We start from the raw sequence: 13,693 nt of genomic DNA, 5'->3' as shown, positions 1-13,693 counted from the left end.
CAATCGTGAACATTTGGTAAATACGTATTTCATTAGAAAAATTGGTACCCGCCTGCGGGATTCGAACATCGGTTCATCGCTAGATACGAATGCACCGGACGTCCTATCCTTTAGGCCACGACGACTTATAGTTAGTTAAATAATTATAAAACTGAGTATAGTTAAATAATTATAATAAAATAGGTAATATCTAATAAAGTACCAAATTATTTAACCCCAAAATTAAATCATGTCTTCATGTGTGTGTGTTCATGCAATCCAATCTTGTCGACCCATATTTTATCAAATCTTACTCTATAAAATAGTTGGCAACACTGTTCTTTCGTGTTATTTTATCATATTCGCAATGTGCTTCGTAAACTGTGAAAATAGTTTTAATTATATCTACCACTCACGAAAGGCGTAGAAAATACTAAACGAAATACATATAATAAGTTAGCGTACTAACAAGAGAAATGAACAAACTTGACCTCATCTATCGGCCATCAATCACATCGCATGACGTATGTATCTTGCGATGGAAGCGGCATGCTTGTTTACAAGAAAGGTTATCAATATCATTCTTAAATATTTCTTACTAAGTAATTAGCGAGGAATACTTTACCCGGTCAGAGGTTTTTACACTGATAATTCTGCCCAACCTATCATCAGGACATACGGATACCACACACAGAAAAGGATAATGCGAGTGTAATCCCATAATTAATTCGTAGTACTCAAAATTTATCCTTCATTTTAATACTTTTTTAGTTTTTATGGGTGGGCTAGCTCAAGGCTCGACTGGTGTTAAGTGTTTACCGGAGCCAGTAGACATAAAGAACGTATTTTTTTTTATTGCCCTTGTAGGCAGACGATTATACGGCCCACCTGATGGTGAGTGGTTACCATCGCCCATGGACTTCAGCAATGCCAGGGGCAGAGCCAAGCCGCTGCCTACCGCTAATTTTGCCACACCCACCTTAAGACATGAGTTCTAACTCAGTTTTATAGTAAAACGGTTGGTCCACCCTTCAAGCTGGAACGCATTACTGATAGAAATGGGCAGGGTGGTGGTACATACCCATGCGGGCTCACAAGACCTCTACCATCAGTGCAAACCAGCCAGCAATTCAGCTCAGACGCAAGTTTATCTCTATCTATACGTAACAATAAGAAAAGTGTCCGACAGTTTGCGAGGTGTAGCTCAGAATTTATGCGCAGAATGTCTTCTAGCGCAGCTGATTCTTCGAATTTTCAATATATTATATACATCAAAGCTTAAACCATTGCCAGAACACATAAAAAAAATTTGGCCAACCCTATATATCCAAATAAGTTTTTTGTAGTAATTTCGTTCCAAATGATTCAAAAATAAATTTCGATTAAAAAAATTCGTCATAACCCGGGATTTTTCTATTCATTGATATTAAGTCGACAAATCCCAGCAAATAGAGCAATCTAACTCAAAAGTCCATGAAGTTACAGTCCATAGAACAAAATAGGGGTGCTACGGCAAAAGAATTATCGAACCCAAAAGGGCCTTTTCGCATTCGTTGCCCTGGCCGATTATTGAGTTAAATCAGAAATTAACTTATGAAAATACTATTGAACTTCACATTATAAGTATAATATAATATGAGAAAAATCGAATTTGTATCACTGCTACTTCTAAACCTACACGAGCAGAGAGAGCATAGTTATTGCGGGTAGGTACCAGGTAATAAGTAGGTACTTATTTTGATATATGGAACACAGACCGTCGTTTCATCTCCAATAAAATTATGAAAATATATTAACACTTGTTATATTATTCTATTTACTATGTATCATAATTTATGTCGATGCAACATATAAATGCGTCTCGATCGATATTAGCATCATGAAATTCGCCGTTGAGTCGCGCCTTCGTGGCCCCAAGACATCTGTCTTCAAAATCTCTAGGGTTCATCAGCCGTAACTGTGCGTCAAATATGTATATTTCTTACAATTTAGATACAGTAAAAGCTCTTTATTCGCCAGGTATATATATATGTTCCGTACATAGGTCGCGAATAGGAAACCTTGAATACGGAATGTTAATTTACAAATTTGGGATACGTTCTTAGGCTGGGATAAGGTCTATTTTCTTTTTTTTATTAGTCCATTTAACAACGTCTTTACAAAGGATATTCGTTTGGATACCTATATATTGGAATCTTTTTAATCAGTGTGTATGTACCGATGTAGCGATTAGATCTGCGAATGAATTAATCTTTAGCCGCGAATATAGGAATTGGATCGCATTTTTTTAATACGCGAATAGTTAAACGCGAATAAAGAGCTTTTATTCTATAATTTGCAAATTGTTATTGCGTTGTCGGCCAATCAGTTTTTTATTACATATTTAGTATAGTTCGCTTTTTTTTTTATTGCCCTTGTAGGCAGACGAGCATACGGCCCACCTGATGGTGAGTGGTTACCGTCGCCCATGGACTTCAGCAATGCCAGGGGCAGAGCCAAGCCGCTGCCTTGCTGCTTGCATCGTAGTACAAATTGCGAATGAATGAGTCACAAACTAATCGATTCGTAAACAGAATGTGTACGTCACATTAAATGCTCGATATACTCTAAGTACGAATATTATCGATTTAACTATTATGATGTCATCTTAAGTGATACGCATCATTTTCTTTGATAAACAACAGTTGGCTGATGTTGATTGATTCGGTCATCAGGAATTCTTTAAATATAGTCTGTTCGGTTCTCAATCAGCTTGATCTTCTTAGGATACTGTTACCTATTCATCCACCCTCAGAGTAATTTCTCCCTAATTAGCGAATTCTTCCTCCAGCACTGACATATCGTTAGTTTGTGCGGGTAGTACCACTAATATGTCTATTTCGGCTCTAATTCGCGTTCCAATTTGAAGGGTAGGAGAATTTCAATCTTATGTCAAGATAGTTAAGAGCGTTTATTAGGACATAAAATAAAACTATATTGACGTAAAAAGTTAATAAATGAAACTGACCTTATTCTCTCCGTCGAGGTAGTAGTATGCGAGCAGTGCATCGTGGTGTGACGTCACGTTGAGTATTTGTTCGAAGGTGTCCGCATCCTCATAGGTTATTCTCACGTCACCGTACGTCACACGGAACTCACTCGCTCGTCTGCACGAAAAAAAATAACACGTGCAGATTAGAAAAACACTCTAAAATAGCAAATTGATTTTTTTTTAAATAATTTGGATTCAACGCCTTTTGCATTGATTTAGGAAATGTCAAAGTATATACATAAAAAAATAACAAGTGCTTAGAGAAAAAAAAAAATCAAACCAAATTAAAAGCTATGAATATTTCACCTTTTTTTACTTTGCTCTAATATCAACAGGATATTAGAGCGAAGTTAGTTAAAATTATTGTATTTTCATCGATCTTCGATGAGTATGCTAAATTTTCTAGTTCTAGTAGAGATAATAGTTAAAGTTAATAAAACGTTTTGAAGTCGACGAAAAGGACGTATAAAGATTCCGTTAAATCCAAAGACACATACATATTATCTATACCAAGCTAATAAGAGCGTGTTAAAAACTATTAAAAATCATGCAAATAAGTGAAAGCTTTTTACGCTATTCTACTTCAAGATCCAAACGTTTCGGTCCAATACATAACCGTGTTGTGTTACTTGGATTTTGTGTTATATAATACGTATCTGTTGTACATGTAATTGTAGTGTGTGCTAAAATAGCTAAACCAGTGTACTAAAGTAATTAGTATTTATTATGAATATATTTGTTGACTTTTAGTAAGTAGATAAGATTATTTATGCTACGGTAATAATTAGAAGTCTGGTATTTTGTTGCACTTAATCCTTTTTTCAATTGAATCCTTTTAGTGGATTGATAACGTTCGATCGCTTCAATAATAATTAAAAACTTAGAATATCCACCCATCTAAATAATTGAAAATTACTTACTGATGGTAGGACCTCTTGTGAGTCCGGACGAATAGGCACCACCAGCCCGACTATTTCTGCCGTGAACCAGCAATGCGTTCCGATTTGAAGGGTGGGGCAACCGTTGTAACTATACTGAGACCTTAGAGCTCATATTTCAAGGTGGGTGGCTGCATTTGCGTTGTACATATCTATGGGCTCCGGTAACCACTTAACCCCAGATGTGCTATGAGCTCGTCCACCTATCTACTAAATTATTCAATCAACATAATATTTACAAATGACACATCATTATCTTAGCTTGGTACCTACGTGAAACAAAGCGAAATTCTGTTCAAACGAACACATGGGAAGCGGGACGAACGGATAACGAATGTTCTTTGTTATATATGTATTGTGTTCGTCGATAAATTATAAACAAAACGATACAACGAAGGTTATTTACAAACGATCTCTACTCGTTCTTATTCGATAAGCATACGATAGATATTTGAGTTTCGTGTTATGACATCATCATTGTACTGTTCTGGAAGCTTGATAGTTGCTGGGCTATAAGACAATGAGTTTGGTAAAAAACAAAAATACCCTTCTTTTTGAAGTGAAACTTCTTTAGGCGCATGAGGGTAAAATTTTTACAGAACGTCACGCAGGTATGCAACGGAAGTGACATCAAACTACTATTGAAATTAAGTACTTGTCAAATGTCAGTAGTACTTAGTAGTTGTTGTATTTTTCCAACTGGAAAGGCAAATGTATCATACCATACAGCCTAATATTTTATAATTTTTTCGTGAAAAATGTTAATAGGAATTGAAATGAAATGAAAAGAATTTGGAACATTAATCAAATAGCATGAAATTAAATTAGTCAATTCAATTGGCAAAATATTAGTCATTTACAATTTAGAAATCTAAACATAATGTGACTGTCAACACTGAGGTTTGAGATTGACATTTGACAGACTTTTGGCTGGAACATATCTTCCTTTTTCCCTTTAAGTCTCGGAAATCTAAAGTTTTATATTTGTATAAATATAAGCAAGACTTATAAATTAGTTTCACTTCTGACATGTGTACTTTGTACGCACGCACTTTTTTTGCCTACATAATAATAATAATAAATATTTACTAACGATCACGCCACGTTAATTGGTCCCGTGCTAAGTTCGTAAAGAACTTATGTTACAGGTACCAGATTACGGAAATAAATGTAACACTTTTATTATACACATACATATATTTAATATACATCCATAACCCTGGAAAAGACATTTTATATTTATCATACAAATATCTTCCTTCGGCGGGATTCGAACCCGCGACCCCCTTGTGTAGTGACCATGTCACTTACCACTACACCAGACAGCCGTTCAACCGTCTATACCTCTCTGCTATTGGCTTCGAGGGGCTATTCTGGCTTCACCCTGACTGGTTGTGAATTAAGTTGCTAGCATCTGCCCTAGCAGTGCTTCACTGAATCTACCCGCAGGATTGAAATCGTGATCCACTAAGAAGATCCGGCGAGAAACTCAGCCGAACTTACAGACAATTCGATGTCAAGCGACTGTATCCTATAACGAATTCCGCCATCCATCTTGGGAAATGAGGTCGCAATCTTAACTGTCCATTAGACCAAGGACTCTGTCAATTATAATTATTATTGCTATCGCTCACTAACTAATGTTCCATTATTTAATGCTTAATTCAAATCTAATTAGCCCATAGCAGATGAATTTCATAGCCGTCCTAGGATTTCATTATCAAAACCGTTATGCACAATGTTAGTGTGCTTTTCGTAAATACGTCTTTACGAAACGTGAAAATTTAATTGAAAGTAAATCCATCTATATATTAATACGTGAATCAAAAACTTTGTATCCCTTTTTACGAAAATTGCGCGGACGGAGGAGTATGAAATTTTCCACACTTATTGAGAATATAGAGAAGAAGTGCACAATACTAATATTTTCTTTAAATAATGCATAAAAGATATATTAAATCAATAAAGAAAACATTACACACACTACATACCATGTATTTGACGCGCACACGCATGCATACTATTTATTGTCAAACTTTTGTTCTTGACGTCTGTGGTCAAATTGAGAATAGATTAAATATTGTTTGTCTTTGTTAATATTTTTTATAGTGTAGTCTTGGCGAAATTTGTGATTATAGAAGTATAAAATACAATCATAATAGTGTACAAACATACAATTCCAATTAATTATAGTCGAATTTCGACTACTGCGGGACCTCTAGTTCATACAAATGTACGTACAGGAGAAATTAAATAAAGCGAGTAACAATTTGATTTTAAATCGATTCTTTAAATCGATTGATATTCATTGCTTGTATTCGCTTCTTGAATACAATGACCCTTCAATCTTGAATCCTAATGTATCCAACAGGATATGATTGTTCCTTCCTACTACGCACCATCTGTTCTGAATAATCTAAACAATTGAAATAGTAATTACTAATTAGTGATCTCACGGCTAATTCCCTGACCAAGTCGCCGAAACCCTGAACTTAATTACAATTAAAAAACAAAACTGCGCTATAAACCTCTTTTTTGATTGCGCTATTTAATTAATAAAAATCGTAATCGGATTTCGATACTGAAACTATTAGTTCGATTCTATTGTTTGAACACTACAATTCTAAAGGTACTAAACAACATCACCTAATACAGGATACAATGTACTTTAATTGCAAACAGATAAGAGTAAACTTTGAATGTCAAACGATTGGTAAACGATTAGAAAATCGGACTTTGTTCCGGGTACGGCCGTTAATCGATTTGATAAAGAACACTATTGTTGTTTGTTGCTGACAGTTTAGAAAACGTTTTATGCGGATGTATATAGGTATCGTAAGTTTTAAGACAACGGCACCGGAGGGTTATTATTCAAAACTGCCGCGCAAAGTAACGAAACTCGGCAGAATGCGACTCCATTGCTTGTGCTGTCATTTGCAACCAAATAGTAAAAAAACTCATTGATTATCTAGATTTAGATTTTTAACTGGTGGTAGGACCTCTTGTGAGTCCGCACGGGTAGGTACCAAATGCGTTTCGGTTTGAAGGGCAGGGCAGCCGCTGTAACTATACTTGAGACCTTAGATCTTATATTTCAAAGTGGGTGGCGCATTTACGTTGTAGATGTCTATGGTCTCCAGTAACCAGTTAACACCAGGTGGGCTGTGAGCTCGTCCACCCATCCAAACAATAAAAAAAAATTACCATTATGCTGTATGATGTGTTTAACGTGAAAAGAAATGATAAGAGGTGTCGGATTTTATTTATTCAAAAAAAATCACTACAATAGACGCTAAATCGGTCCGTTTAGTTTCATTACCTACATCCCTAAAAACGTCATAAATAAATATATCCATTTAGCCCTTGATATAAGCAGCCAGTCTCAGTTCTCTAAAGAAACATTAAATTCCATTATAATAATGTGAATTTACAAAAGATTCTGCAATTTTATGTTATTTATAGAACCAAGAAATCATAATTGCGCAATATAACGATATCGATGCAGTCAACGTTCTGATCGATTATTGAATCGATAAAACCGAAATGAAGTCAACTTACATGAAGGTCATCTTTAAACCGCGATTAGATTAATTTAATATTTTAATATTGTTTCTTAATAAAATAAAAACGCATGTTTTTAATGATGGAACAGATTAAAAATAGCGGATTAAAACCTCTGATTAAGTGACATCACCGTTGCAATTACGTCACGATATGATTTATTATGCACGAGCAACGGGCGCATACGATTCTGATTTCAAGTAAAAGTAACAGTATCCTACAAATAATAAGAGTCATGTACTAGAAGGACGCATCCTGAAAACGCAGATAGTATAGTCCCCGGCACGTAACTTGGCAAGAGCCGCTAGATGCGCAGAAGTCGTTTTTAAGGTCTCTGGTTGTCAAGCGGGACGCGGGGAAAGACGTAGCACGGTTCCGAGTGCGCGATTGGTGAGTCAGTCGACCCTCCCTCCCGCACCGCGTCCATGTTTCGTTCGCTCCTGGTTACACATGCGCCTACTAAATTTGTAGGAACCTTTGTTTATATTGAGTTTTTGTTACGAGTTGTTATTATTGTTTTAAATTTAGTTTTTGTTAAGAGTGTTATTGTTTTAAGTTTGTTTGCAATGCCAGGACCAAATACCAATGACCATATAGTCGATTCAGTCACTGAGCGTCTAATTATTTATGCCAGTGACGATAGGGAATCTTCGTTATGTCGACGATGAGGAGCCAGCTCCTTCCACCAGCTCAAGTGCTGCCATAAATTTAATCCAAAGGGTAGCACAGGGGTAGTATTAAAAAATGATAGTGACGACGGCGACACATAATTTTTAATATTAAGTATATTTTTTTAAATAAACTTATTAACTTTTAATTGTATTTTATTTATAACACCTAATACACTTTACGAATTCCTCTCTTTTCTTTAACTTTCTTCTAAACACACAGGCTTAAAAATAAATTATGGCAAATAAAAAATTTCATAAAATAAATTAAAATTATATGCGGGCAATAAATGTGACCATTTTTTTGTTGCAATATGCACTATGCGCGACATTACCCCCACTACACCAAAACCTTGCCAACTTACGTGCCGCTTACTATACCAGTTTTGTTTCGGTATATGTACATAAAAGGGTTTCATAAAGAAAACCAAGCCGCGCTTTTTTTGATACGCTTTTATTAGCTTCAGACGTATGTATGTAACGGAATCTTTGAACATGTTTTTGACCCCCTTCAAAACGTCGGATTAACTCGAAATTTGGTATACTTATTACGGACTGATGACAATTCAATATTAAAAAAAAATTTAAAAAAGTTATATTTAACTAAAAAATTAAAAATAAATAATAGTTTAAAAAAACTAACAAAATACGCTTTTATAGAAAATCCAATTACAAAATAGAAATTAAATTTTAATAAATTTGAATTAAAAATAGTGTAAGAAAAAATGATTTTATTGTAAAAAAAGCGTGGGGTGGATATTATCAAATAGGATATTATCAAAATAGCCCTTCTCTCATATCTGTTCATAAAATATTTATAACTACTGATACCATGCACCCCACACTTTTTTTACAACAAAATAATTTTTTTACACCATTTTTAATTCTATTATAATTTATTTAAAAAAAAAACTATTTTTTTGTTAGATTTTCTATAAAAGCGTATTTTGTTAGTTTTTTTAAACTATTATATTTTATTTTATTGCACACATCAAGGCGCCGCCGCAGCGGCTTTGTGCGAAACACCGGTGTGCACGTAAAAAGAACATTGTAAGCACAACTTTCAGATGATATGTCTCCGTCGTGTATTATGAATAGTAAATGGACCAGTTAAAATAAAAATACAATTCGAATTTGAATTGCTGATTCCGTGTTTGTTTGAAAAATGTTTTGATACGCAATGTTTGCGTAAATTATTTGCCTTGTAGTACACATGAAGACATTATTCAGTAATTAGTCGAAAGAAATACAACGACTTTGTATCTAAAATTACGAAAGCTTCCCATTTATTCTGCCGAAGGCAAAGATCTAGTGGACAAATTAATAATTAATTGTAATTTGTTACTCATAAAATTAATTAAAATTAATTAAATAAAATTAATTAAAATTAATTTTAAGAGTAACACAAATACAAGCTATTATTATACGTAAAGGCACACCCAAACAAAAGGCACGCTGAGTTTCTCGTTGGATCTTCTCAGTGGGTCACAATTACGATCCGGTAGTAGATTCAACGAAGCACTGCTCTTGCTAGGGCTCACCTACCAGTCCGCATGAACTCGGAATAGCCCATTGGGCTACCAGCGAATAGGAAGGGGGAAAAACACGCTCTATATAATCTAGACATTCAGAAAGTGCACAAACGTGCGAAAATGAAGCAAAACCGCTGGACGTAGCTTCTTGGGATTCTCCAAAAAGTCAACTGAAAAAGTCTCACCAAATAACCATTATTTTACTGAGATTATATTTCATCCCATATCATCTCATGTTAGGCTGTATGGTTATGATACATTTGCCTTTCCAGTTGGAAAAATAGAACTACTACTACTACTACTAGACATTCAGACATCAACTACATTCACGACATACGGAACTCTTAGCTTCCTGTACGCGAATCGCTCGCGACAGCACAAGCCACGACAGTTTTAAACAAACACTATAATCTATAAATACACCTTATAAATGTTTCCTTGACCTTACCAATAAACTCATTTACAAACGCATTGTGTAATCAACGTTCGTGTGTGTAATGTGTTTCAACATAATCAATTGTATTAATTGAACACATCATAGAACTCTTGCACAAAAGACGTTGCTTGAATTCCTTTGTCATAATAACTGAACTGTACCCAACTAGGCATCAAACGCGGATATTTTAGGCTTTGGAGTCTTAGGCTTTGGCGGGAAATGGCCTAAGCATATATTTGACTAAAGATTTAAAAAATAAGAAACTAACAATATAACACATACATATGTATACCGATGGGCGGAGAGTCGTGGATTCCCACAGTACAAACATGCGTGAGACGAATTAAAACATTTATAGTATATTTCTAAGGAAAACATAAGAGTGTTTGAAGACCTAAATAAAAAGTAGCTTATTTTTGACATCAGTCTTTGGATCCCACAGTACAGAGAAATCTATTATGAGGTCAGACAATTGTGTATAAAATGTCCAAAAAAAAACCTTCCCCTTATAACTCATCCTATACTCAATACTCATACTACCAAACCAAGCATGTTCAGTGTGCTTAGTGCGAGTTTTTTAACGTTTTCGATAGCGTAAAAGTTCGCTCATATTTGTATGAATGGGATCGTTTGCCTACGTACTTCGATAAAGCGGTACGACACAAGAACCCTCTCATCGTGGCCGCCGGTAACTACATTCCCGATCCTGTGGAAAGAATGGAAAGCAGTCGACGTCGCCCCAAACACGTCATTTCGGATCCTCCCGATCCACTAACGGTGCTTTTAGGTACCTCAAGCTCCGGTCACCGTTCTTGTCGAACCCGTGGCTCGCGACGAAGGGTTCGACGAGTAAATTAACCCTCAGACACAGCCCACTGAGTTTCTCGCCGGATTTTCTCCGTGGGTCGCGTTTCCGATCCGGTGGTAGATTCTGCGAAGCACGGTTCTTGCTAGGGTTTGTGTTAGTAACGTCGTCAGGTTTGAGCCCCGTGAGTTCACCTACTAGTTCGGTAAATTTAGAATACCCCTCGAGCTTACTAGAATAAGTAGGAGAATAAGAAAAATAGACACGACAGATAAGCAATAATTCCAACTGGATATAAAATTGGGTTAACTTTTACGCTATCGTGGACGTTAAAAAACTCGCACTAAGCACACATACCATATATCTAAATTTCGCCACTAATTTAGAACTGTTTTTTGAATGAACATAAAACCAGTTTCGTTCGATTTATATCTAGCTATAAAAGGCATCGAGGAGCCGAGGTCGCAAACCAAGAAGATTGGTGGATGAACTGAAAATTACTTCTGGACCTCTTTGGATAAGAGAAGCAGCAGACAGAGAGTAGTGGAAAGAGTCGGAGGAAGAATTTGCCGAAAGGCACACAGAGTCGAGAGACATTTTGTGGTAGAAGTGTAGATCTTACTCTCATATTTTTTAAATATAATATATTGGTTTTTTTTAGTCTACTTGAAATTGTTTGTTTTAAAATATATATTTTTGTAGCTTTGATAGGTGGACGATCTCACAGCCCACCTGGTGTTAAGTGGTTACTGGAGCCCATAGACATCTACAACGTAGATGCGCCAGCCACCTTGAGATATAAGTTCTAAGGTCTCCGTATAGTTACAACAACTGCTCCACCCTTCAAACCGAAACGCATTACTGCTTCACGGCAGTAATAGGCAGGATGGTGGTATAGTAACCGGCAAACTTCTTGAGCAAATGACCTTGACTGCGCAGAACCGAATTTTAGATCACTTTGGTGGTGAGGGTGAGGCGCGACGGCAGGGGAAATCGTATCGAGCGCGTTATTGGTAGATCAATCGAACCTTGCGTCCCGCACCGCGCCCTCGTTCCGCTTGCTCCAAAAAGTACGCTTGCGTACAGTGAAAAGTCTATCGTTATTCATCGTTAAGTTATTTGTTATAATTGCTTGTTGACTTTGTTGCCATTGCTATATGTTGAGTGTTTGTTGATTTTTTATAAAAAATACACTATGCCGCGACAAACTGGTGTAGTATTCAAAAGAAAGGGTAGAAAAATTGTGTACGACGTATATTGCTTCATTATAAAACAGGGGAAGAATGATATGGAAAAAGTAAAACAGACTTCGGAAGCAAGAAAAATATCAGTGAGTACTGTTAGGTGCATTATTAACGAAGCTAAAGGCTCTAGCTTGCTCGCCGTGTTTCGGCCTCCGGGTAAGAAAAGATCAGGGAAGAAGAAAGTTACCGGAATGGATAGTTTCGTTCAATCTGTAATAAAAAGATGTAATCATAATAACTACTTATCAAGCAGCGAAACTCCGTATCGTAGAAAGGCTTCGAAAAATCTAAAGAAGATATAAATTTTAATGGCTCGGAATGAAGCTTACGACGAATTATGAAAGAGCTAGGCTTCAGATGGAAAAAAAACAGAAAGTAATCGGAAGCTGGTAATTGAAAAAAGTAGCATTCGATTACTACGAATCGAATATCTCCAAAAAATAATTAATTATAGACAAAAAAAAAGACCGAACCGACCGAGTTGTAAACTACACCAATGAGCCCTATGTCGACTCATCACGATGATAGCGACTCGGGTGATGAAAACAGTGATGATGATGATGGTCAAGATTAGGATAACGAAAAAAAAATTACAAATACCAGCTTCGCTTCAACTGAACCAAGACCTGGCAACAGCTCTAGTTTTGACTTAATAGAAGGAATATCTATTTTACCCCAAGATTAAATTATTACAATTATTAACCTATATTTTTTGTTGATGTTCTAATAAATATATAAATAAATACATAATATGTTGATTTTCATAATTTAATAGCATTATGACGCAGAGTAAATAACGTTTTTGCACGTGAGTGTACCATGCGCGAACTTACCCCCACTACGTTGACAAATGCTCAAGAAGTTTGCCGGCTATTATACCTACGCGTGCGGACTCACAAGAGGACCTACCACCAGTAATTACGCAAATTATTTTTTTGCGGGTTTGATTTTTATTACGCGATGTTATTCCTTCACCGTGAAGGTCAATCCTGAACATTTGTTAAGTACGTATTTAATTAGAAAAATTGGTACCCGCTTACGGGATTCGAACACCGGCGCATCGCTAGATGCGAATGCACCGGACGTCTTATCCTTTACGCCACGACAACTTTAAAATGTAAAATGTTCGGGAAATAAAGGCATTATTATTATTATTACTAGTGGGGACAAAAGATGTTCCGATGCAGTGCACACACATGCGCGGGCCGCTAGGATTTACGGGTCGCTTTAAAACTATGCATCTTACATTAATGTGTTACACTACTGCACTATAGACAAATATTAATAAACACAAACAATATTCAATATATTCTCAATTTGACCACGAACTTTAAGCAATAACAAAAGTTTGACAATATACAAAGTGTGTGTGTGTGTTTGCGTGTGTGTGTGTGTGTGTGTGTGTGTGTGTGCAAGCACATTTTTATTTATTTATTTAATGTATTTTTAATGCATAATTTACAAAAAATATTAACATTCTGCACTCCTTCTCTATAAGT

General features: G+C 35.9%; 1 protein-coding gene across 1 annotated transcript in view; it reads right to left on the bottom strand.

The window, feature by feature from the left end:
* The window catches only part of bmm (brummer), a 59,758-nt gene that overhangs the window by 28,902 nt on the left and 17,163 nt on the right, over nucleotides 1-13,693 (bottom strand). The window contains exon 7 of the mRNA XM_089732306.1: nucleotides 2,987-3,125. Coding sequence (XP_089588432.1) covers nucleotides 2,987-3,125 — 139 coding nt within the window. The remainder of the gene's footprint in view (nucleotides 1-2,986; nucleotides 3,126-13,693) is intronic.

This window comes from Bombyx mandarina, chromosome 13, assembly GCF_030267445.1.
Source record: "Bombyx mandarina strain Sakado chromosome 13, ASM3026744v2".
In the NCBI taxonomy this organism is placed as follows: Eukaryota; Metazoa; Arthropoda; class Insecta; order Lepidoptera; family Bombycidae; genus Bombyx; species Bombyx mandarina.
Note: the sequence above shows the minus strand (reverse complement) of the source record. Positions and strands in the feature narration are given on the sequence as shown.